Source organism: Drosophila subpulchrella, unplaced genomic scaffold, assembly GCF_014743375.2.
Source record: "Drosophila subpulchrella strain 33 F10 #4 breed RU33 unplaced genomic scaffold, RU_Dsub_v1.1 Primary Assembly Seq354, whole genome shotgun sequence".
Classification (NCBI taxonomy): domain Eukaryota; kingdom Metazoa; phylum Arthropoda; class Insecta; order Diptera; family Drosophilidae; genus Drosophila; species Drosophila subpulchrella.
Window position 1 is genome coordinate 8,701,402 of NW_023665577.1, and position 25,682 is coordinate 8,727,083.

The window sequence follows — 25,682 nt, forward strand, 5'->3', positions numbered from 1 at the left end:
GAAAATGCAACATGTTAGTTTGTTAATTCATTTGATAGAATTTAAAATTTTTGCATTTGGGCTTTCCGATTGATTTTACAGTTTTTAATATTACTCTAACTTCGACCACAACTGCTAGTCCCATTAGCAGCTCAACTGCTTAAAGGGGATAGAGCCACTGATCTAATTGTTGGGTGTGAAATCAAAATTGATAATTTTAAGAAGTGTAACTCAGTAATTTAACATGTCCCAAGAAGTTAGTAAAGGATTATTTAGAAGAAATTGTGTTCCACTCTGCATTTGTGGAACGAGTATTTCTGCAATCGTTTCAATTAAGTTGAAAACATTATAATGTCCAACGAATTTTTGTTTTTTCTTAGGCAAAAACAAATGCAATTGTTTAGAAAAAGCGTCAATGGATTGTGTTCTCGTTAGAAAAACTTGCTTTTGCTTTTCTTGTTTGGTAGAGTAATGAAGGAGAAGAAGAAACTACAAGCTGCAAAACATGATCTTTAGTGTATGCACATTTAACTGTCTGTGTGTATTTAGTGAGTGTGTATGTTGAGTGTACTTTGTGTTTGTCCGGAGTTCGCTTTCTATTCATTTTTTGTTTGATATTTTTCGATTTTTTCTAAACAAAATGTTACTTTTTTTCGTTGAACTCCAAACGTTGCGCTGCCGGCGGAAATCCGCCGCGATCGTTCACTGGCTGCGCCAAGCGCGAAGTCATACTATACTGTGGTGGTATCGACAGTCTCGATGCGTGCACCACCTTCGTCGCCGACACTCACAGTCCCGGCCTCTCCTCCGTTTTGCGCGCCGCCGGCAGCGTTTCCGTCATCGCCTGCACTTGCATTTGCACCAATGGTGCTGGCACTCTTTTTGGCGCCAAACTTAATTAGCTCGACATTGACGTTTATGGTCTTGGTCTGCACAGGCGCCGCAGACTCAGCTGGTTCACTTTTCACGGCGGCATCGCCCTCAGCCCCTGCTGCGGCAACTGCAGTAGTCTCGCCACCGGTGGTAATGGTTAGCGAGAGATCATTGAGCGACTTCAGCACCTTGTCCACATCATCCTGAGTACTGGGGGTACCGTTGCGGTTTCCGAAGTGAAGGAAACACTTCCCGAAGTGACCTACCAAAAAGATCTTGTAAGCTGAGTTCTTACAAACAAGATTGAAGTAGCTTACCCTTCCAAGTAATCGACATCGGATTACATTCACGTTTACGAAGTTCAGTTTTCAAGTCCTTGACGCGTATGTCACGTGTCAAATTTGTCAACTTAATGCAGAAATCACGCGGTCCACGGTTCTTGTTCTTCTTTGGACGACGCTCACCTGTGTCAGCTTCTTCGAACTTACGATCCTCACTCTTGGCACCTCCCTCAACTCCAGACTGATCGCCCTCAGACTACATTGGAAATTATGATCACTTATGCTTTTACTCAGACTGTAACTACTAACCTTAGTTGTTCGTCTGCGGCGGTTGACGAAACGACCTTTGCGGCGCGGAGTGCGTTTCTGGGTAGTCTCCTGTTTATTGGCTGTTAAAAACTACTCAAATGTACTGGGTTTGGTTTCTACTTACGCCCGGTTGTTCGTTGTCAGTCTGTGAGGTGGTCCGTCCTGGGTTTCCTCGTTGGAAGCGACGACGCACGGGCCCACGGCGGCGTCTGTTGTTTTGATGCTGCTCCACGTCGGTATCTTCCTCTTTCAAAGATATCGATTTTCCCGCCTTCTCCTCCCGCTCCTTAAGCTGCTGCAGCACAGGCAATATCTTTAGACGGCGGTCGGAAAGAAGCTCCCAGAAGACGCCATTGGGACGAGGCAAGCGCTTTGCCACACGGATCACTTCTGAGGGAGTCACAATGATGTCCACTGGCGTGTCATACTTCTGGAATAGGTTTAGGGGCAAAGTGTCAACCACCTGCACATCGTGCACGATCGTGGCAATAACTGTTTGCGGTGTGATGGCTCCAAGTTCAATAAGAAGGCCGATGTCCAGATCAGCAAACCCATTCCCGCGTCCAATACGATAGCCATCGCGTGACACTACGACTGAGCCAATCACCACTATGTCCAACTTCAGACCACTATCCAGTCCGATTTCCGTGCGGAACTTCTGGATGTCCTGGACGCGCAGAGCCTCCTTTTTTTGCTCATCGGTGGCATCGGCTGGCACATCTACCTTGAGGCATAGCGCCGCAGAGTCCCGGGTGCTGGGCAAGTAAACAGACTTGTCGGCCAGCAACGCTTGTTCCTTGAATTCGTGCAAGGCGCGGTCGATGTTTACCTTGATGTGCTCTGAAATATACAATAGATCAATTAACGTGGGTAAAAATCAGGTTGGGTGATCTTCTTACGTGCTTTCTTAAACTCCTCCTCGTTGATAAGCAATGCAGCAGCTTTATCAGCATCAACAAACGAAGGAATTCGGTTGAATATGTTGTGCAATCCGATGCCAACGTTTCCCTCCTGGATCTTTTTCCAGGTTTGCACGCGCAACGAGCGCTTTGTGGGCTCTATGGGCTGAGCTGTATTGTACAATAATTTTATAATTAGAGCTGAGTATAAATCTTGTATATCATTCGGGTGTTATTAAGCCTTCCCCAATGTTTCCACTTGAATATTTTACTCGATTTGCGCAAATTAAGCGTTTATCTCAACCTAAAGGCAAATAAGTCCTGTCGATCAACAATGGTAGAATGCAGACAGGTATTTACTTTAAATGGACGTTGAAAACGTATTTTGTGCATGCGACTTTTGAAATATAATTGTTACTTTATTAAACAAAGACGGACAAAAATAAAATCAAATTTGTGTTATTGACTTTATCGGTTACACCTGTAACTGCAGTTTAATCGCTTGCACATGGTGGTTCATGCTACGGGAGTTTGACTGTACGTATACTTTAAGAGTGCGATTTGAATGTGCTGAGTGGCAGTCGGCAGTAGCTCTTATCGGCTGGAATGGCGCTCAGTGTTATCACTCCACTTTTGAGCTGGACTAAAGGTGATACCGTGGCTGATAAACATCCAGCAATCAGATGTGTGAATTTGACCCAAACAGCAGCAAACACCAGTCACCGCCGTCAACAACAGAAATCTGCATAGAAAACAGATTCGGCAGAGTTGCCACCTGTGCCAATTCTGACATATGCATGTGCGGTTGAAAAAAATTACTTGAAATAATTAACAACTGGTCATTGTAGAACCCTCCGCGCGTTTACGTTAGCTTGCTCATCAAAGAACATGTTCGCATCGAAGAATCCAAATATCGATATTGACGCATGACCAATAAGTTGGCAACGCTCCGGCACGCACACACACGCACGCAAAAACATTTCTCGGCGATGAGCGCATCAAAATCGCGAATTTCTCAATTAATATGTATGTGTGAGCAGTGCCGTCGGCCTGTGGTTGTGTGAAACCACGGAAAATGGGCGGTCGAAGAGCGCCATGCAAGATGAAATGACACTGGCGAGCACAGAATCACTCGAAATCGGCCAAGAGCAGCCGAAAATGATTCATATAGTACTATTTGCGGGTTCACTGGTAATTGTGTGCAGAATGCGCGCTAAGATGACGTAATTAATGTCAACAATATAGCCGTGGATCGCCGAGAGAAAAGAATAAGCGGGCATACATTTTGTACCTTCGCTGGGCATGACTTATTGCTTTGAACTTCGGCGTTTTGACAACTCTTATTTACAGCTAGAATCCACTAGAAATAAATATGGCGGAATTTTGACAACCTTTTGGCTTCGCACTTCGTAAAATGGCCGTATGCAAAAGGGAGTGCGAGACCTTGTCCCCTTTTAAAATACGGCAATACAAAGGCTGGTGAAACGCGGCGCAAAATATTTATGATAACATTCTCACACTCGCGCAGGTATATGCAATTTTCGTTCTATTCGCCCCCTTGGAGGGGCACACTTACTTGTCGACGACACCTCCTGCGCGGTGTTTGCGCCGTTCTCCGCGGCGGCAGCGGGAGCTGCGTTGCTTTGATCTTCCATCGTATCGCGTTTTAAGTTGTGTATCAAGCCGCTGCAGGTTTTTCTTCGCTTAAGATTTTTTTTCGCTGGATTAACACAAGTTTACACAAGAGCAACGTCTACCTCTCCGGCTGCTTCCAAAAAAACCACGTTTGAAAACTGACGTTTCCTTGGTGGTGGCAAAAAATTCGGACAATCGATGTTTTGCCCCTCTCTTGCACGACGCGATTGCTGGACCGTTAATGCAATTTTCGAATGAAAAAAACAAAAAAGTAAACTATTTACAAACGCCGAACGACCAGTTAAGCTAGAGAAAACGAACGCAAATGAAATGAATTCTGATTCTGACTTTGACAGGTTACATGTGGGGTGAGTGAGCGTGTGCCGAAAATCCCAAAAAAAAATAATACTTTCATTTAGTCAGATTGTTATCGGTGTGGTGCACTTGCCTATCAAATTCAAATTTTGGCGGAATGCGTCCCAAAAATATACAGTAAATGCTTTATCAGTAGAAACCGAAGTTGAAATATAAAGCGGTTTATAAAATATAATTTAACAGTCTTTGCTACTAATTTCTTGCACTTAAACTTCTTCTTTTCACCTAAACGCTATAAACAAAAGAGAGAATGTATGTTAATGCCCCTTTCAGACACCCTATTATTATTACATCTATAAAAAGTTGATGGGGTGTTCACACAAACAGTAGCTAATATTTCGTTGATTAATACCTTATTCACACAGAGAGGTAAAAGACGGGAAAAAGTCGCTACAACTCGCTGCAGCGGAAAATGGGACCACACACGCATATCGAGTTAGTATTCCAGTGTTTTATTCAGTATTTTTTACGAGCTTAGCTGATTTTTGAACATGGCGTTTTGGAATGTTTTTGAGGAGGAAATGCTTTTGAACTGATGCGCCGTGCTGTTGCACCAAAACGTACAGTATTTATGTAATGAAAAAGCAATTTAAAGGCGCATCCCCCTTCCAAAATTGTTGCTTAAAAATGGATATAGCGAAAGAATAGTATGCGTTGATGGTGTTATACATACTTAAAAATGTTCAAACGGTTCTAACTTAAGAAAATTCTTGTGGCGTCGCTGTTGGCCAACATCTCATCGTCATTATAGTCAAAAAATAGTCATTCGGAGCAATAGAATTAAACATTTTAAACTGAATTTGAATAATCTCAGGAATTTTCCCAATAAGTGTTAATTCTTTAAAATGCAATGAAAATGTTGACGAAACAAAATTGATTCACTTCTTAAGCCTAGTACTCAGATCGGCTAAGAGTTTCACTAGTCGAAAAATCTTATTCTTTGTAGTGTGACCGAGGTTTTCAAAGTTCACCCGCAATGCATGTAGCATGGTCTTACTGTCAAGCAGCTGGGCTTGTGGTCAAATGGAAAACAAATCAATTGGAGCAATTTAAAAAAGAAGAGTCTGCTGGTGCACAAAGAAATTAAAATAAAAATAAATGCAATTTTCAACGAATGTTTTTGTTTATGTAAATTAGAAGTTTAAGGCTTCTTTCTCGTCCCACGGATGCTTCGCCATCTTTCCAGCTCCTAGCTGGCCAATAATGGCTGGTGATGGCTCCTCCAGCTGTTCCTTCGCGGGCGACCTTATTTCCTCCTCCCTATAGAAGCCGGCGCATCCTCTATCTTCGCTCCATCACCAGCTGCCAAGTAGGAGGAGTCCTCAATGGAGAGCTCGTCGGAGATCGAGCGATGTCCCATGTTCCTTCCCACTGGGATTCTCTAGTGGAACTCCTTCAGCGCTTTAACTATTCTGCGGATTTGCCCCGTTGTGGTATTGCTTCCTGTCGGTCAAGTCCCACAATAATGTGCAACAGCTTGGATTAGGCGTCTATTTTTCATCTGCACTGACGTTTTGCCCTTTTGGTGTTTTTCTTCCATTTTTAATTTTTAAATTCCCCACCGCCTCTGCACGAACACCGCCAAAGATCAAATTTCTTATTCTTTGGGCCGCGGCTAACGGCGTTCATCGAAATTCTCTCGCGAAATCTGGTATTTTTTCTGGTATTTCCTTAGCTCATCTGAGTACCGCGCTGAAAAACAGACCCGACGAAAAGCTTTAGCCGCCTGTTTGCCTCTCGCTCACTCCTATGGTTAGCTCGCGGTTTTCGTCGATGTGAGTAGTAGGCTTTAGGAACAAACAATAGGTTTGGTTTGATTAGCCACAGGTCTTCAGATCAGCTGTTATCGGATGGTAGATGGTGGATGTGCCCTGCGGGAATCGGAGTTTCACATTTCTCAAAAATCCCAACCGTTTTGAACGGATGGACTATATGGGAAGGGGATATATGATGGGAGTAGGGGTGTTCCCTAAGACTGCGGAATCAAAAAATTACAGAGGCCCCATGTTCTGTTCCTTGATCGCCGCTAATGGCCTTGTCCCACTTGGTCGGGTTACCTATTGGAGTGAGCCAATAAAAGCATATTTACATAGAGGTCCAATTCAGAGAAAACATTTTGCTTCAGCAAACTTGTCTTCCAGAACGCTTAGTATTAACATCGACGAAAACCGTGAGCTAGCCATAGGAGTGAGCGAAAGGCAAAAATACCAAAATATTAACAAATTCGTCAGTGAATTCTGATGAACGCCGTTAGCCGCGGCACAAAGAATAACAAATTTAAACCAGCGGTCGGCAGCGGCCTATCTAGTGCCCATCCTCTGATCGCTCACGTATAACGTAGATGTTCGTATGACATCGGCATGGATCTTCGGGTCTTTTTTTCTCAGCTTCGGCGCGCTTTTTTGCTGCTGCGGCAGAGAATTTCAGTGCAAATCAGAGAAACGTCAGGCATCATACATACTTTTACATACTTTTCCCGGACTAACTAGTTTTTCAAAAGTGGTAGAACTAAAGGCTCTTATATCTAGCTATTTAACACCATTTCAATGTTTCCAGGACCTTCAAAAAACGCTTTGGGGCAAAGTGACAAACGAAACGAAATATATATATTGTTTTTGAACTAAGACTCTGATTTTTGGCACTGAATGCGGTGTCATTTGACGAGTATATTCAGTAAGAATACAACTAGCCCAGTAATCTGTGGTATTTATCCCCAATGTCCCCAACAGCTTAAATTCGTTACTACGTGGACAGCCGTCCAAAGAAATTATGTAATTAAAAACTGCCTTCTCTTGTACTGAAAAAGTTATTATCCTCCACGAATTGGTGTTGCAAAGTTTTTAGCGCAGTATTTATTTGCATTTCGTATGTGAGTTATCATTAGAGAACCTGACACATCTAGCTTTTGTCCCGCAAAACCAAAAGTTGTAGAGCAAATGGCCCCGTTCAGCAGAACTTGATAAAAATAGATTTATATAATAGAATACATTTTTTATTTGTGTATTGTATTGTTTTATATTTATTTTTTTACTAGTGTTGCTTTACTTCATTTTTTTATTTTATTTATTTTGAATGTATTGCATCGCCTTGAGAAACATTTGTCAGGGTCGTCCGGCGATTAATAATATTGAAAATAAATGTCAGATTTAATTATATTTTAGTTTTTATACCCGTTACTCGTAGAGTAAAAGGGTATACTAGATTCGTCGGAAAGTATGTAACAGGCAGAAGAAAGCGTTTCCGACCCCATAAAGTATATATATTCTTGATCAGGATCACTAGCCGAGTCGATCTAGCCATTTCCGTATGAACGCTGAGATCTCGGAAACTATAAGAGGTACAATGCTGGGATTAGGGATGCAGATTCCTGAGATTTCTGTGCAGCGCAAGTTTGTTTCAGCAGAGTGTCACGCCCACTCTAATGCCCACAAACCGCCCAAAACTGTGGCTCCTACAGTTTTGATGCTAGAATAAAAATTTTAACTGATATGTATTGTTCTCATCAATACCTATCGATTGACCCAAAAAAAAAGTTTACCACGCCCACTTTAACGCCCATAACACTTAAATCTGTCTACCGCCGGTAGGTGGCGCATTTCAATCTCGCTTTGCTGCTTGCATATCTCCATTTCCCTTTGATCTCTTTAGCTGAGTAACGGGTATCTAATAGTCGAGGTACTCGACTATAGCGTTCTTCCTCGTTTCTACTTTTGTTTTACAGGCAGCGCTGCATTAAAGGGCGAATCAATAAAAAGACTGTAAGTAAAAAAGTTACACAATTTATTATCTTGTAATTAATTAATTAAATGATCACTTACCTGACTTAAACTTATCAACGCACTTGTAAACTTGTCGATTAAACTTCTTTTCCGTCGATTATCGCCGCTCTCACTAGGGCTGTGCCGAAAAACCAAAACTAACAGAAACTAAAGAACTTTACGATTGTGTTCAAATATACATACATACATACAAGCCTGCTCCGGATATTACTTTCGAATGTTTTACGCGAATTTAATATGCACATATGTTAATATTTAGTTGGTTTAAAAGCATTTTTATTAAAATAAAGTTCATATGATAAAAATATATTGAATACAAGCTCTAAAAACTGCATAAAAACGGATCAAACTTAAATCGAAAATACATAATTACTTTTGGTCACAAAATTTGATATTTTTTGAATTTTCGATCTTCACTAGATTTTAACATCGTGATTTTGTTTGTCTTTCGCACTGTGTTTGCAAATGGAAATTAAAACACAAATGGAAATTATGCAAATACAATAAAGTCCTAATACTGTTTACTTTTAGGGCTACGGTTAAAATTATAGTATTTACAATCAATAATCTTAAATTTTTTAGTTATAAACATCAGAGTCTTATATGTGATATGTAATTGCACAAAATACTGTCCCCATCGTATATATCATCGTATGGCCTGCGACATATGCAAAGGGGTCACCATTAAAGTAAGCTCAGCGTCCTTTAAATTAGCTCCGCGCAAATTGGCCTCCTGCAAGTCACTGCCTGAAAGATTACATTTTTCCAAATCTGCTCCTGCTAAGACTGCTGCTCGTAAGTTGCAATTTTTCATATTCGCGTTTTTTAAATTTGCGACACGTAAATTAACGCCGGCCATGTTGCTGCTTTCCAGGCAAGCTCCTTTGAGGTTAACACCTTCCAGATTAGTCCGCACTCCTGTTGGATCCTCGAAATTACACCCACGCAAATTAGCACCTTCCTGAAAGATTTGGCAGGTTAAAATCTTATTCCTAGTCTTAGGAAAATACAATTTTTAAAGCACTGCAGGAGTAGAGCTTAGAACAATAGAGAACGCTATAGTCGAGTGATTCGACTATCGTATACCAGACACTCAGCTAACAATATTAACTTAACTTTTAGCATGCCGATAATGGCATAGAGAAAGCACGGGCTCTCTATGTACCTTCAAAAAGGTGGGACAGGCAGAACCTGAATTTATGGAAGTTAAAAAGGCCCTGACACTTAGTTGGAACAAACTTGCGCTGCGTAAGAGCCCCAAAAATCTGTGTACTTAATCCCAACTTTCTAGCTTTTATAGTTTCAGAGATCTCAGCGTTCATACGGGCAGACAGACGGTCTAGGCAAAACCGACTCGGCTAGTAATCCTAATCAAGAATAAGTATACTTTTCAGGGTCTTTTTACAAGCTTAATAAAAAAAAATTTTTTTAATTTTTGTCTAGCATCAAAACTGTGACAATCTCTAGAATCTGGTTCCTTAATCCCTTCTGTGTAGCTTTTATAATTTCTGATTCGGACAAAAAACTTGCTCTGAATCAATACCTAAGGAACTAAATAAGAAACCTCGACCCTCTTCCTCTGTTTGTTATTGAGATCACAAGTTATAAATTACGGTATTTGCTTGCCAAATAATTGACAAATTCATTGAATAGATCAAATTGAAAACAAACTATCAAAATTATAAACAAGACAAATCGCTATAGTCGATGGCATCGACTAATAGACACCCGTTACTCAGCTAAAGAGACTATGAGAGGGATGGAGATATGCTATAGACGATAGGTGCCGCTATAGGCTAGGAGGGTTGTTAGTGAAAACAATCGATTTCCTGAATGCGGTGTGAGATCTCGATAGAGTTTGTTAAATATTAAATCTTATTTAGTTATAACTTTTTAATGATTTAATGATTTGTAATAAAATTTTAGCATATAGATGGGTATTTTTAAGAACAAAATTTGTACAAAGTATTAAAAAATGTGGACGTTAGATGGGTTTGCTGAATCAAACTTGCGCTGCGCAGGAATCGCAAGATATGCATGCTTAATTCCAACGTTCTAGCTCCTATTGTTTCCGAGATCTTAGCGTTCATACGGACAGACGGACATGGCTAAATGACAAGTGATCCAGATCAAAAATATATATGTACATTCGGAAACACTTCCTTCTACCTGTTACATACTTTCCGACAAATCAAAAATTCTAATACATTTCTTTAAAAATGGAATGCGGCTGTGCCAGATTTAAATTCCTTTTTCTGGTGAGGAAGTTCTTACCATGTTCGCGCAAAGCCCTCGAACTGAAACTAGTTGAGCACACTCCAAGTTTGCGTACTGAAGGTCCGCTCGCTCCAAGCAGGTGTGGGATAAATTGGTGTGGGACAAATTGCAGCGCGACATGTTTGCGTACTGTGGAGGAAAAACAATGGTCTATTAATGATATTTAGTAATTTAGATTTAAAAAGTTAGTTCAGTTGACTTTTTAATGTTTTGCAAATTTAAATTATATTTGAATTGATATCTAGTGTTCTGATCAATACCTATCGATTGACCCAAAAAAAGTTTCACACGCCCCTCTAACGCCAACAAACCGCGAAGAACTGTGGCGCCCACAATCTGTCTGCCGCGCACATAACCATATTATTTATTGTACTCTGTTGCCAAAAGTTTAAAACAGGTACAGGGAGGAATCGGCCATAGTTGCTAAGACTTTCGGCCAATACACATAACCATATATTGAGATCGCGAGTAGGCGGCTAGTGATCCTGATCACCGACCTTAATGTGGTCGGTGTGGTGCTCAATGAATTCCTTCCACCCGGCCAAACTGTTAGTATGGAATATTATTTGAGCGATTTAAAGATTTAAACTCTATGTGGCTCCAGTTTGGAAATTGAAATCAGACGCTCTGGCGACCACACTTCTCAAGGGTCAAAATGTTTCATACACACAACAAAAATTCGTTGGTAAAATTGACCAATGCAAATAGTTTAGTAACCATAAAAAATTGTTCCTTAATATTTAAATACATATACGTATTTGTTTTGGCTTTGCTTACTATCTAATAGTTAAGCCACTATTAACATAGTTACGTTCAAGTGATGTGTGTATTTTATTGTAATAGTAAATAACTGTTTAGTAAATTAACTATTAAAAATAGTTAATCTAACGTAATATCTTCCACACAAAAGTATGCAATAATAACTTTAAAAATGTTTACCAAACTGTGTCTAGCGTCTCGTGTACCTAGAGTCCCAAGTCAAACTCCAAACAGCTAAGTCTTTAATTAAAACATATTCTCTAAAGTCTTCGACATACTTCCACACTAGCTGGAAGTCACTCATAAAAAGGGCAATATAAAAATTACTTTTTTTAATTTTGCTTATAAATTACCAAGCTACAGTGACGTAAATATGCATTTAAATAATAATTTTAATAATTTTCTAGGAATGTATTTACCATACAAAAAATTCACCCATGATACCCTTATTTATTGTGACATATCTATTTCTTATAGTAACCCTTACCTTAACGCATTACGTTAGAGTAACTATTTGATAGGTACAGATGACATTTTTTTTTGTGAGTATAGATTCAACTTATTCCTATGAAACTCATGTTTGCCTCAGCCGAGTGCCACACCCACAAACAGCCATTGCACAAATTTTTGCCTAGCACCCACGTTATTATATCTAAAGAAATAAAATTTGACACTCAGAGTGCTTCAGCGGAGTGCCACGCCCACTCTAACGCCCACAAATCGAAAACGCATAACAGGTAGAAGCGTTTCCGATCCGATCACTAGCCGAGTCGATCTAGCCCGATGTCCGTCTGTCCGTATGAACGATGTGTTCTCAGAAACTATTAAAGCTACTATTTTGGGATTAAGCATGCAGGTTCTAAGGTTCTGGCGCAGTGCAGGTTTGCTTCAGCAGGATGCCACGCCCACTCTAACGACCACAAGCCGCCCAAAAAAAATTGTTGAGATCGGCCCATTAGTAAATAAGTAATGATTTTACGCCCGTGTCTAACCAGAATATCGTCAATAAAACGTAAAAATGTAAAGTGTTATTATTATACTCGTTATTACCGATGCCAGCGCAGGCACCTAGCGGTGGGTAGCGGTACCACTGACGGTACTCGTAGAGTAAAAGGGTATTCTAGATTCGTCAGAAAGTATGTAACAGGTAGAAGAAAGCGTTTCCGATCCTATAAAGTATATATATTCTTGATCTGGATCACTAGGCGAGAGCAATACGTTTTAGTTTAAGTTTTTATTCTGGCATTATAACTGTAGGGCCAAAGTTTTGAGCGAGTTGTGGGCGTTAGAGTGGACGTGGCACTCTGCTGATACAAACGTGAGCTGCACAGGAATTTCTAGAGTTACAACTTTGTAGCTTTTATGGTTTCCGAGATCACTGCGTTTATACGGACAGACAGACACGGCTAGATTGACTCGGCTAGTGATCCTGATCAAGAATATATATATTTTATAGGGTCGGAAACGCTTCCTTCTACCTGTTACGTACTTTCCGACGATTCCAATATACACTTTTACTCTAAAACAGTGGTCGGCACACACATACCATCACAAGTTTGCCTTGCATTAGTGTGAGTGTAAAAAACACGAAGTTGGCGTGCAGCGCTCTGACGCCTGACGTTTCTCTGTTTTGCACTGAAATTCTCTGCCGCAGCAGCAAAAAAGTGCGCCGAAGCTGAGAAAAAAAGGACCCGAAGACCCATGCCGAAGTCATACGAACATCTACGTTATACGTGAGCGAGCAGAGGATGGGCAGAACACTTTCCTATGCTCACTAGATAGGCCGCTGCCGACCCCTGCTCTAAAAGTACCGTCAGTGGTACCGCTACACACCGCTAGGTGGCTGCGCTGGCATCGGTAGTGTGTGCCACGCCATTAGAAATGCCCTGGAATTTGATTTTAATTAAAATTTGAAACAGAGTGACGGATTTCTGATAGTCGAGGCACTCGTCTATAGTAATTAATCTTGGTTTAATTATTCTCATTATTGCATCGCCATCGCATACCTTAAAATTGATGTTGCGGAAGTCAAGTTTTCTAAGATCAGCTCCGGAAAGATTTACGCCTTGAAAGCGCAGTTCTGTTATGACGGAGGTCTGAATGATGGCCTTGATTACGTCGTTGCGCGTCAGTGGCCTATCACCCAGCGGACCCTCCTGTTGTCCCAGGCGCTCCTCTAAGTGGGTTACAAGTGAAAATATGCCAAAGAATTTTGCCTCCTCCAGGACGCCCAGTACGCTGATGTTAGAGTCACAGACGAATTGGCCATGGCGCAGATAGTTGATGATTGGCTCGAAGTATCGAGGACTCCGGTCAATTAGGAAAGCTCCTTGCTCGTCCCGCTCGCTGGGCATTATGCTGCCATCTTGCAAGAACATTCGTGCTAGCATTGAGTCCGGTTCCCTGCCTACCAGAGTATCGATGGTGGTGGCGTATATCTGACCACCCACATTCAGCTTGACCCAACGATTTGGGGAGAAGACGCTGGCATCAGCGGGAACACTATCCTTCAGGTCACTGTCCATTTGCTTGAGCAGTTCAGCAATGAGCTACACAATCTGCTGCCAATACTCAGCTGTTTTGACTTCGCTCTCTTCCTCTTCCATGTCATGTCATTCGCAGTAGGTTTCAATATTGAGTGTTCACACGGAGTCGCATCACCAGCAGCGCTTATGCTGTACGAAATGCTGCCCATCAGCTTATTGGAAAAAAAATCAAAACCTTTTAATGGTTTTTTTGTGCGAAGCTTGCTTTTGTCTCAATTTGGCTATCAACTTCGAATATGATTGCTAAGAATCATTCCCATTGGATCCCAATTTTATGCATTATCCCAAATTTATTGCATGCTTTTTAGACTATAGAGTTTTCGTATTCTTTCGAAATAGAGTTAACGCCATAATTCCAGGCTAAAGATGTGCCGTTTCCCACATTTTCGTTCAGCTCAAACTTGTCACGAACAATTACGAAACAGCTGTTTGTTTTACCATTAAGAACACATTAACGGTTTGTAGATAAGTTTCATACATTTTATATAATATTCGCCTTTAACAAGTTTAAATTTTGTAATTTCGCAACAAAACAAAAACTAAGCTTTAAATGAATTGAGCAATAGGCAAAACAAGTCACATAAAAATCGATATTTGTTCAATATTGGATGTTTAGTATATGCATACAGTTCTGGTATTTTTCGGAACAATTTGTCTGAAAAAGGAAATAGCCCGTTCTTTTTTGACCCCGGATATAATTTTTTTATTTTTTATTTTAATTTAAGAAATAATAAGCACTTAATCTTCTGGTCCCAAAGAACTTTAGATAAGTACTACTACTCTGTAGGTATACTGCAAAAAAAAGCGGAAACAATTTCGCCGTTCGTACTCGCAGGATTTTATGTTTTTATAGGGACTTCCAAACTACCAAAATTTATTTTATCTACTATCTACATAATATATAATAAATTAAGATCTCGGGTATTGTTTTTTTTGATAATTTAAGGAAGTGACAAAAAGTTCCCAAACATAAAATATAGAACATTTTAAAAATATTTTCTTGTGTAATTTTCATTTAACTTTTTTATTTTATTTACGACGGATCCTGCTAGATAAAACCAACCGAACAAGATACAAAATAGTGCTGTGCTAGTCCTCCGTTGAAATTAATTGTTTTATCTTTCTCGAAACTTTTCCTAAATTGAGCGACGGGTTTGACATGAAATGACTAATATGTATAGCGGTGGTGTGAACTCTTTACTGCTTCAATACTAATAACCTGTGTGAAGAGGCTATAAAATTGCATTCAATTTCGATAGGCTCGTCATCTGGATGTGTGTATATGTAAATATAAAAAAATTAGAAAATTAGGCTTCCAAATCGTCGAAAAAGTTTCTTTAACGCGTAAAAATTAACAAAGCAAACAAGCTAATGGCCGCCGCTGAGACAGGTGCTATAGCCAGCGGCAGTGCGGTGTCCACCGGGCAACGCGGCGTTAGCCGTGTTCTTGCCAAGTTGTCCCAATCTCTGGCCGGAGGAGAGTTCTACGAAGCGCACATGATGTACAGGACGCTGTACTTTAGGTACTCTCTTTGCAAGATATACATATGTAACACATGTTCTAATATCGTATCGCTCTTGATAGGTATACAGCGCAGAGGCGCTACCAGGACTGCCTGGATCTGCTCTTCGACGGAGCCCAACAGCTAATAGCCAAGGAGCAGGAGAGCAGCGCTGCGGACTTGTGCCTTCTGTTAGTGGACACGCTGGAGAAGCAAGGACCGCAGGCGGAGGACACCGACAACTTCCTGTGGGTGCCACGTCTGGGAGCTTTGATACGTGGCCTGAACGCCACGACAGTGGAGCGCGAAACGCTAATCGTGAGTTTTTAATCGCGACGTGTCGCAATAATCACTTACATGTCTCCTCCAGCAACGGGCCATCAAGTGGAGCACGGCCCTGCACGGCCAGTACGGCCATCCGGTACTGCACAAGTTGATTGCACATGTGTTTTGGACAGAGGGCAACATCGAATCTGCTCGCCACCATTATCTGCTCTGTCAGGACGGCAGCCTCTGCGGGCGGGTGCTGATTGAAATCAGCCAGAGCAGAGGTTTCCAGGGCGAGGTGGACTTATTCCTGGTGCAGGCAGTGTTGCAGCAGCTCTCGCTTAAGGATCGTAAGACCGCCGAGGAAACGTTCGACGAGTACACGCGCTACCACACAAAGCTACTGAGGCATGAGTTCCCCTACAAAGAACCCCTGGTTAACTTCCTGTACTTCCTGTTTCGCCTCATTGACTCAAAGCGTGTCGCTGGGTTTCGGGCGTTGCGGAAGCTTTACGATCCATCGCTAAAGCGAGACACATCGTTCCTGAAGTACGTGGCTAAGATTGGAGTGATTTATTTCGACGAGCAGCCGGAAGCTAGTCACGCTGGGACGCCTGGGTTAGGCGGTATGTTTGGTGACATACTAAATCGCCTAATGGCGGGCTTCGACGAAGACGACATAGACGATCAGGGCACCCCGCAAATACGGCAGAACGCAAATAACGAGCTGGACTAACATCAACTAGAGTTATTTGCAGGGATGGTGCATAATGGAGGAGGACCCTAGGTTGCTTTGGTCGCTTCTAATCAACGAAGTTTTTTGCCACGAATTCATCGTGCTTTTCTTGTTATAATTTTAATGTAATGTATGGAAAATTATTTACCATAAGCGTATAGTCGCGATAACTGCAATGTAGATTCCACAGTGTTTTAGTTGAAAATTATACAAAAGTGTACTTCACAATGATCAACAAGCATACTCCGTGCCACATTCTTTGAGTTTTGCAGTGTAACCGCTTCAAATGTGCTCTTTTGTAGGCCTTTTTGAAGCTTGGCGGTCTTACTCGTAATGAAGGAAATATCCTTGAGCTTTTTGCGGAAGTTCGGAAATTGTTTTGCAATATCAAATGTCATGGGTTCAGCAATGTCTTGAATTTTTTTTTATAAATCGCATCTATACTTTTTATTGAATGCTGATAAATCCCTTTAGATCAACGGTCGGCAGCGTCATATTAAGCGGGCACGGAATAGCTATGCACAGCTAATGTTATTGTATTCCGTGTCGAGCATTGGTCTAAATGGATTTATTTATATTTATTGTCGTTCGAAAGTTACAGCCCTGAGAAGGAATGCCCGTCAGAGCGCTAAAGGGACAACTTTAACTTTTAAACGTGGTATTCACGAAACAGAGTTTTTCAACTGGTAGCCACAATATCTCAAAACCGACAGAGAGATAATGTGTGGCTAAACTAAACTAAAACGATTCAAATAGGCCACCTATTTGTACGCCCTTGCAGAGCGTATAATGATTTCAGTCAGAAGTTTGCAGTGCAGTTAAGGAGACGTTTCCGACTCCATAAAGTATATATATTCTTGATCACCTTTACTAGGTGGATATAGCCTTGTCCGTCTGTCCGTTTCTACGCAAACTAGTCTCTCAGTTTTAAAGCTATCGGAATGAAACCCTCCCAAAAGTATTATTTCTATTGAAGGTAGTATATACGTCGGAGCAAGACGGATGAAACATGTATAGATACGATACATAGATATATATAACACTAGTTTACAGACTAAACTTTTTGTTCGAAATAAACGTGGAGACCCATTTTTCTGGTTAGTTTTGAGTCACTGATCACGCTGAACTCATTAAAAAAATGTCCAAGGAACCGTTTAAAAGATATTCGCCAAAAGCCAGATTTTTCGCATTTGTTTAAGTTTAGAAGGCCGTTTCTGTGGATGAATCCGTTCAATCATACCACTATTTGTTATTTTTATATGTCGAGTGTTCGTGGTGAAAAATTTGCCAAAACAGTTTACCCGATGTAAAATAAGTTTTCAAAGTTGAACCTCATTCCATACATTTTGCAAAGCCAACACAAAACAAAAATAGTATGATAATGGATTTCAAAACTAGGAATCGGAACTCAAGTAAAAGAAAAAGACATGTAGAAACAAGACTCCCCAGTAGTGTCGCTCCTTCGTCTTCTACAGTCGCACCTTCTTCTTCTAAAAACTAGCTTAACTCTTTCCTATCAGAATACCAGAGGCTTTAGTAGCAAGCTAACTAAATTTTATTCGGATAGTCTTTCTTTTGCATCACACATTATTGTGTTTACTGAGACCGGATATCCTAAACTCCGAGATTTTTCCTGGTAGGTACACCATTTATAGGCATGATCGACCGTCCAGGCGAGGAGGTGGAGTCTTAATTGCCGTGGACTCCACCCTCAGGTAGGAAGAGATACGTGTTGAGGAATCCAATAGTACTGACTTTGTATGAGTAAAGCTGTCGATCCGTGGTAGTTTTGAGTGGAATGTTTTTAGCGCCGAATGATTATTTTATTGCTATTAGCAGATTGAACAAAGATGAGATCTCAATTCAGGCAAGCGTAGTGAAAATTTAAAAGGGACTATGGTGGGTTAAAAACACCTTAAATGCATTTCCTTCTAAAAAAATGCGCGAAACGCAAAGTACAAAAATAACATAAATTAGCAAAAAATATTGAATAACTAGCGAGTTTTATTTCCCATGGAAGAAAATGTCGAAAACCCCTCTGTGTAAATAGGGTATAAGGAAAACAGTTAAAAACATCGCTGATAGGGGCCAAACATCGATGTTACCGATGTTCTAAAAGTATCGATAACATCGATGTTGACACTGATGTTTTTCCACCTCCATCGAATGTGCCCTGCAGAATATATCAGATAAAATTTTTTTAGTTTAATTTTTGTTGAGCACCTCAAAATAAACACAAAGTATTGATAGCCTAGTAAAGAAGTGAAAGCACAAGCCTCAGGCCTAGCAGCACACAGTAAAGGGAGTGAACGCAAAGTAAGAGAGAAAGGTCGTGACCTAAGTGCAGTCGAGTTACACACATAAATAGTACATGATATGGTGTGACAATTTTAGGGAAATGGCCGACAAAGGTGCAGAAGCCCCCACAGACAGTGCGACACCTGCAGATGTTGCCGAAGAAGATCACACAACGCTGAATGTTCCACCTGCGTCGGCGAACAAAGGTCCCACAGATGCATCCACTTCCACTACGGTCCAGGTGGGTGGTGATGTGGCGGAGGCGGAGCGCTGCTGCTGGATCTGCTTTGCCACCGACGAAGACAACCGGCTGGCGGCGTGGGTTAAGCCCTGCCAGTGCCGTGGCACCACCAAGTGGGTGCACCAGAGCTGCCTCTACCGCTGGATTGACGAGAAGACCCAAAAGGGCAACGCCCTGCGCTCTGTGGCCTGTCCACAGTGCCAGACGGAGTACATAATTGTGTTCCCCCAGATGGGCAAATTTGGGGGTGCCCTGGAGGCGATGGACAATCTCATCAAGCGCCTTAGTCCTTTCCTGGCGGCTGGATTCTTTGTTGGCTCTTTATACTGGACAGCTGTCACGTATGGAGCGGTTACATTCTTACAGGTACTTATAACGATCTTAATTACCAATTAGTTGCCTTGTTAAGCGAATTTACCATTCACAGATTGTGGGTCATGAGCACGGCATGTCTATAATGGAGGCCGGCGACCCGCTCGTTCTACTCATCGGGCTGCCGGCAATTCCGGTGGGACTGGTGCTTGGTCGCTTGATTCGATGGGAGGATGCCCTGTTGCGCCTTATTCGAAACCGCGGGACGGTTGTGCGGAAGTTTCCTTTCATGAGCCTAATTTATCCGAACCTGTAAGTGCACACACAACATCTACGCCAGCAGCCTTTTAAGCCTCTGTCTTAAGCAGCAATCAGGAAGAAGACCAGCAAAGCACCAGCAATCCGGCTACACCGGCTCTTTCGGACCCCGTGTCGGCCACGCGAGTTTTCTGTGGCGCCCTTCTGCTTCCCACTATATCGTCGATCGTAGGACGAATTCTCTTCGACTCGGTCGACAACACGTTGCATCGCACTCTCCTCGGAGGACTCACCTTTATAACGGTTAAGGGAATCCTGAAAATTTATCTGAAGCAAAAACAATACGGCCGCCGTAAGAAGCGTCGAATCGTCGACTACACTGAGGAAAACATTCGGAATTTCATGCATCGCAACAATAACAATGCCGCAAGTGCAGCGCGACAGGATCAGCAGCCCCAGCAACGACCAGTGCCTCCTGCTCAGCGTATGGACGCAGTAATCACTCGTCCACGCGGCGATAGTGGCGGGAGCGTTGTCTAGGAGGAATTGTTATTGATTTAAATTTATAGGGCGAACTTTTTCCTACGAGTTGTCGTTTGTTTTAAGTTAATTGTTTTACCACTTGCAAGGACACACCACAAGCCCTTTAACTAAGGTGGCTAAAATTCTGGCATTGCCTGCAGGGAGGAAAGCTAAATTTATTGTTAAAATACACTATGTGTAATGGCCGGAATCTAAATGTATATTCAAACCAGACGCCAATTAGCCATGGCAATTATTTTATTAATAATAAAGGAAAATTCGCCATGTCCATAAATTTAATATCGATATAGTATATAATGGATTTATATATGTATTTATATATTTCCACAGACTTTAATTTATACGTTACCCCTTTGTATATTATAAAGTTGCCTCTGTAAATAAAAGTAAAGCCCTCGGCTGTGGGTGAAATATAACAGTAAACTATAATAACAGTAAAGTTAGTTTTCAAAATGTTGCGTACTTGGGCAAGTTGTTTGCCACCAACATTTTTGTAGTGTCTGAGATTTCACAGATGCTTGTGGCTTGGAGAAAGATTGGACAAAATGCCATATGAGCCTTTCGCGTCTGGCTCGATTGCTGCTAAGTGTTAGCTCAAATGGTGGGGAACAAGAAAGTCTACGCGATTTAAGATTATGAACCCACAAAAAAAGTGGTCGCCCGACAATGAAAGTTTTGTTTTCCTAGGAGTATCGTTCCTTGCATCAGTATACTGCAATACCGTTCATGGCCTTTTTGGCGGTGAATCATAGCCCAAAAATTCGACGTTAGTGCTTATTCATCCAGTGATTTTTATAACCATTACTCTCAGTAAAAGGGTATATTGTATGGGGGGAATAGTTAGTAACACGTAGAAGGATGCGCCCGACCCCATAAAGTATATATATTCTTGGTCAGCATTAATATAGCCAATTCGATCTAGCCATGTCCGTCTGTCCGTGTGAACGCTGTGATCTCGGAAACTATGTATAAGAGCTAAAGAGTTAAGATTTCAGATTTAGATTCCCTATCTTCGTACCCAGCGCAAGTTTGTCACGCGAACATGCCACACCCATTTTAACGCCCGCAAGCCGCAAAAACTGTTGTTCCTACAGTTTAAGTGTTGGAAAAACTGCTCAGTGTAAATGCAAAAAGTATTGTTTTCGTCAATACCTATGGATTGGCCTAAAAAATGTTGCCACGTCCACAAACTGAAAAAATCGTCCAAATAAAACTGGGAATGGGATTTCAAATCTAGATTCCTTAGCTTGATACGCAGCGCAAGTTTGTTACGCTAATGTGGCACGCCCACGAACCGCCCAAAACTGTGGCACCGAAGATAACATAGACTATTTTTTAGACGGACACGGCTAGATCGACCGGCTAGTGATGCTGAATATTTTTACTTTATAGGGTCGGAGGTTCAAAGTAGCATTGTAGCTATACACTGGTTCTGTGCTATTAAAGGATCTTTATTGATATTTATGGATAATGCCTAAAAATACAACATTTTATACCTTGACCACGATTTTCTTTAAACTGTGACGTTATGGAAAGTTTCTAAATTTACACGCAGAAAAAAACCGTTATCAACGTTGATTTTGCCTATGTTGTAGGAGGGGAAGGCCTTTATTAAGTTGAACTCGCGGAGAAGGACCTTACTTCACTTTTTATGCCTCTCATTAACTTAACCACACACTTTGCACAAAAACGAGGAAGTTAATTTGCAGCGAGATAGAGCCGCAGCTCATTTCGTTAACTTCCCTATAATATAAAGAGAGGAGTTCGGCCTGTCACTCTCATTTTGTCTACGTCTTCCCCTCACGTCACTCTTCCACAACATCAAAGCCGAGATTACTTTTGACTCGGAATACTAAAATCGACATCGTTTTCGTCTCGATATCGAGAAAAAAAGTGAGAAGACAAAATTCTTAAACAAAGAAGAACCGTTCCCGGTTTTTTTCGTTCTCAATTTTTCTGGGTGTAGGTCTTAGGGTAAAACCCTTCCAGATTTTGTAGCGTTTAATCTTGTTCTTTTTGACGACCTGTGGTATTGAACACAAATGTTTGATTATTAGTTGTTGATAACTTACGTTCTTAGAAGGGCAGCTTACTGAAAAAAAGAACATTTTACAAAAGTCGGAGTATATGAACTTCGAAAGCTCCCTGAAAATGTTTCGAGAATGTCTCTCTTATTTTTGATCTTCCCAATTTATTCATAATCAACAAGAAGATATCGATATCTGCTGCTTCCCAATAAACGAGCTCGAGCATTAGGTGTTCCTAATAAATAAGTCAAAAACCCTTTATGCTTGATTTCAAGAACACTTGTACTTGAAAAAGTGAGAAGAAATAATAATGAAATAAACGTGCTGCTTTAGATTTTTTCGTTCTCTAGATTCTCAGTGTATATAACTTGGATTTTTTAAGTTAAACGACTATTTATATTACCTTTCGAGATTGATAGCTAGCAAGCTAACTTATTTGGTTACTTAATCATTTACTGGGGCACTTAAGCATGATAACCATTGATTTAAAGGTAAAACAAAAAGGTGGTTAGATCCTAGAAAATATATAAAAATTTAAGATTTTAAGTTAAGTTTTAGTTTAATCCTTTTTCGGCATTTCAGTTTTTTAAGTTTTACCTAGCTTTTTACTATGACAATTGTTGGCAACCATCATTACGTCGAAAGGTTTTCAGAACGGTGTCTATACCGCAAAGACAGGGTATTGCCCTGTTAGGGAACTGTCCGAAGTGAACGCTTCAAAAAGCGATCTAATCATTTATAATTGCTAGCAAGTTTTGTATTTGTTTTGTCTATTTGCGCTTATCATCGGGGGCACAGGTAAGATATGTGTGCATTTGGTAGAGACGCCAAAATGCTATGAGCTAGCAACATTCTGCAGCATCGACTTTTGCATGCCCTTTAAGTGACTAAATAATTTTTAATGTTTATGTGAAAGTCTAAATATCCAATTATAAGCAATTAAACGTTTCAGAAACGATAAATTGATGAATTTGGTCGGACTTAGCATCATAGTCAGATGATTATCTTTGTCAGGGTATTAAAAAGGTTGAGTATATGTATATAAACTAACACATATCGCTTACTCTTCACATACTGAGGGAAATTTAATACCCGTGATCTGTGATGCCGCTTTAGCTTTTGGCTATGTTGTGATGAAGCTAAAAAGTCGAAAAATCAACATAATAAATTTATAATTGACTATTCTTAAAAATTGTCATGCATCTTGTTATTAATTTTGTATGTCATTGCATAGTGTTGGGTTGGGTGGCTTGATCGCCGAGTTGTAGGATCCTGGTGTTATGGACGGAACTCTGTAGTACAAAAACCACCATATTAGGTTTAAATGAAGGTCTCGGGCTTAATACCTCCTTTACTTCTAATTCTTATTGTCCATTTTGTACCAAAACTGAGCAAGACCTCCTGGAAGATGTGACTCATGATCAAGTGAGTTTTAGAAATGCTTAAAATTATAAAGAAGCCGTTTTACAGGATGACTCTGTAGCAAGCAGTCATACAAACATGCACAAATACTTTGTAACTTCTGGAAGATAGAAACACGATAGAACACATTTTACACAAACAATAACGGTCGGGATCACAAAGAAGTATCTTCTGAGACACTTCTTAAGTCTAGTAGTGGCCTGTGTGTAGGTAAAATAAAATGGGAAAAACGTTTTTATTATGAAAGTTTAAAGATAATTTAGTTTTATAAGAAATCGAGTTGACGAAATGATCGGTTTTAGGACTTAATATTCGTTTTGATGTTTCTTGTTTGTTTTATCCAAAACATTTGGCAATTAAGAAAATTTGCGAATTTGAAAGGTTATGTCCATCAGGCAACCATTGACTTTTGCATCGTCTAGTGTGGGATTATTTTTCTTATTAACTGGTGAAATCTCATTGTTTACATTAAGTGAAACTGCACTGTCAAAAGTATCTATGTTTTTAAATATTTTTGGAAGTCTGCGTTTCGGTGCGATGTAAATAAATGGGTATCAAGAAAAATTTAGAAAGTGGTGAGCATCTTGGTTAATACTTTTAGGAATGATTGCAAGTTTTACTGCATCTATAATGTCTGAAGTTATTATAATATTTTTTGCCTGGATAAACAATCTATCGTTTCTACAAAATGAACTCTTTAAGTGGAACTCTATAAATATATTTTGACGTAATGATGTTGGCCTTCCTTCGAGATTTAAAAAGCTAACTTCATGTTCCGTTGACGGTTGTAGTAAGAAGAAGAAGAAAAAGATTCCTCGAAAATATTGTCCTCTTCATTAAATAACTGATTTTAAGTTTATTTATATGTTTGAATACTTATATTTTTAACAGGGTTTGTTGCTTAAAGTTATGAAAGTTCGTGAACTCTTGTTTACATTCAGAAAGTTTAAATTTATATGTGTTATTGTCATATGATCATTTTCTATTCTTCTCCGGTATATGGCATTTTTTTTATTATTTCAGAATTACGAAAAAAATGTGATAAAAATCGGGCTACTATATCATATAGCTGCCATAGGAACGATCGCCAAATTAATGTAATTACATGAAAGGAAGCTAATTCAGAAATACGAAATAAATGTGATAAAAATCGGCCTACTACTTTATATAGCTTCCATAGGAAAGATCGCCAAATTAATGCAAAAACTAGAAGGCAGCTTACTTCGGGAAGCCAAAGTTTATACACCCTTACAGGTCGTTCCTGTGGGAGCATTGTATTTAAAGAGCTTTCCGATTTTAGAAAAACTTAAAACTAATTACTGAAATAATAAGATGTTTCAATTTAATTTAAATCAAAATATAAAGGTCCTTGTAACATTTTTACAATAATTATCCGATCGTTTCTTTGGCAGCTACAGTGCCGAACTAAGTGTTCGCACACCTAGCATCTTGAACTTCAAGTGCGCTTTTCTACCTTTATAAATGTGTTATAAAATTCAACAACATTTTTTTGGATAAGGGGAATTTTTAAAAATCAAATTAATTTTGTTTCAATACATTATCCCTTAAAACTACATTTTTTAAATTAAAAAACCAAAAAAATAGGCAGATTTAGCTGGACAAAAGTCTTGGCACGCTTGTGTTTTTAATAATTTTTTCGATAAAACTTAACCGATTTGGTGTAATGCTAAATTAGTAGCATAATATCGATTTAGTACCTTAAATTACACCAAAAGTGGGTATATATAAAAATAAAAAAAATAAATACCTTTATCTCTGCGAAAAAGAATATTTTATTTTCAGGATCAGGGTCAGTTGTATACTTACAGTTGTGATTGGGTGCCCTGAATCCGATTTTATCGTTAAGAGCCTTTTATGACGTTCTAATGGACTCTAACCATGCAAAAATGCATGGCTCATAGGACGGTATAAAGCTTTGAGTGGCCAGGGAGCCGAAAGGATCACATAATAGGATAATGACAACCCTCTGCATATGCATATATAAGCAAAAAACGTACTATGATTATGCGTGCCGAAAGGGAAACATTTAGAAAATTATGGCCTTTCGATTTATAGCCATATTTTAGCATTTTTTCCGTCTTCCAAAAGTTGCAAAGCAAATATTGTTCAGCTCAATCGGTTTAATACGACAAAAACTATCCCAGGACTGTTACACAAAAAATAAAGCAAACCGACAAACATACTTTTTGGTCTAGCTAGCTGGTGTTATATGTAGGTGCCGATAGCCACTAGCAAGCATATCTCCATCCTTCTCGCACTCTCTATAGCTGAGTAAAGGGTATCTAATAGTCAAGGCCTTCGAATATAGCGTTTTTTCTTGTTTATAATAATATGGGCTGATAT

At 40.1% G+C, this 25,682-nt stretch overlaps 4 protein-coding genes across 8 annotated transcripts; 2 read left to right on the forward strand and 2 right to left on the reverse strand.

The window, feature by feature from the left end:
* Window positions 1-363: 363 nt before the first annotated feature.
* Window positions 364-4,248, reverse strand: LOC119559923 (methenyltetrahydrofolate synthase domain-containing protein). Its single transcript, XM_037873126.1, has 6 exons — window positions 3,918-4,248; window positions 2,342-2,512; window positions 1,567-2,282; window positions 1,443-1,511; window positions 1,170-1,389; window positions 364-1,114 (listed from the first exon to the last, which is right to left on the reverse strand). The coding sequence occupies exons 1-6, from the start codon at window positions 3,994-3,996 to the stop codon at window positions 711-713; spliced, it is 1,659 nt and encodes a 552-aa protein (XP_037729054.1). The 5' UTR covers window positions 3,997-4,248; the 3' UTR covers window positions 364-710.
* Window positions 4,249-8,386: 4,138 nt separating this feature from the next.
* On the reverse strand, window positions 8,387-13,749 carry LOC119560944 (BTB/POZ domain-containing protein KCTD9). The gene is made up of 3 exons (XM_037874682.1): window positions 13,173-13,749; window positions 10,405-10,536; window positions 8,387-9,091 (listed from the first exon to the last, which is right to left on the reverse strand). The coding sequence occupies exons 1-3, from the start codon at window positions 13,689-13,691 to the stop codon at window positions 8,777-8,779; spliced, it is 966 nt and encodes a 321-aa protein (XP_037730610.1). The 5' UTR covers window positions 13,692-13,749; the 3' UTR covers window positions 8,387-8,776.
* A 1,222-nt stretch (window positions 13,750-14,971) lies between these two features.
* On the forward strand, window positions 14,972-16,455 carry LOC119560948 (Golgi to ER traffic protein 4 homolog). The gene is made up of 3 exons (XM_037874686.1): window positions 14,972-15,235; window positions 15,298-15,532; window positions 15,585-16,455. Exons 1-3 carry the CDS (start codon window positions 15,084-15,086, stop codon window positions 16,215-16,217), a joined length of 1,020 nt encoding a protein of 339 aa, XP_037730614.1. The 5' UTR covers window positions 14,972-15,083; the 3' UTR covers window positions 16,218-16,455.
* Window positions 16,456-17,748: 1,293 nt separating this feature from the next.
* LOC119560858 (E3 ubiquitin-protein ligase MARCHF5) lies at window positions 17,749-20,148 on the forward strand. Of its 5 annotated transcripts, none has more exons than XM_037874524.1 (4): window positions 17,749-17,853; window positions 18,612-19,122; window positions 19,184-19,380; window positions 19,434-20,148. In XM_037874524.1, exons 2-4 carry the CDS (start codon window positions 18,616-18,618, stop codon window positions 19,864-19,866), a joined length of 1,137 nt encoding a protein of 378 aa, XP_037730452.1. In that variant the 5' UTR covers window positions 17,749-17,853; window positions 18,612-18,615; the 3' UTR covers window positions 19,867-20,148. The 5 variants fall into 5 exon arrangements, with proteins under 5 accessions (XP_037730452.1, XP_037730454.1, XP_037730449.1 ...); XM_037874526.1 differs by lacking the exon at window positions 17,749-17,853 and adding an exon at window positions 18,371-18,546; XM_037874521.1 differs by lacking the exon at window positions 17,749-17,853 and adding an exon at window positions 18,371-18,533 and having other exon boundaries at window positions 18,586-19,122.
* Window positions 20,149-25,682: the final 5,534 nt, after the last annotated feature.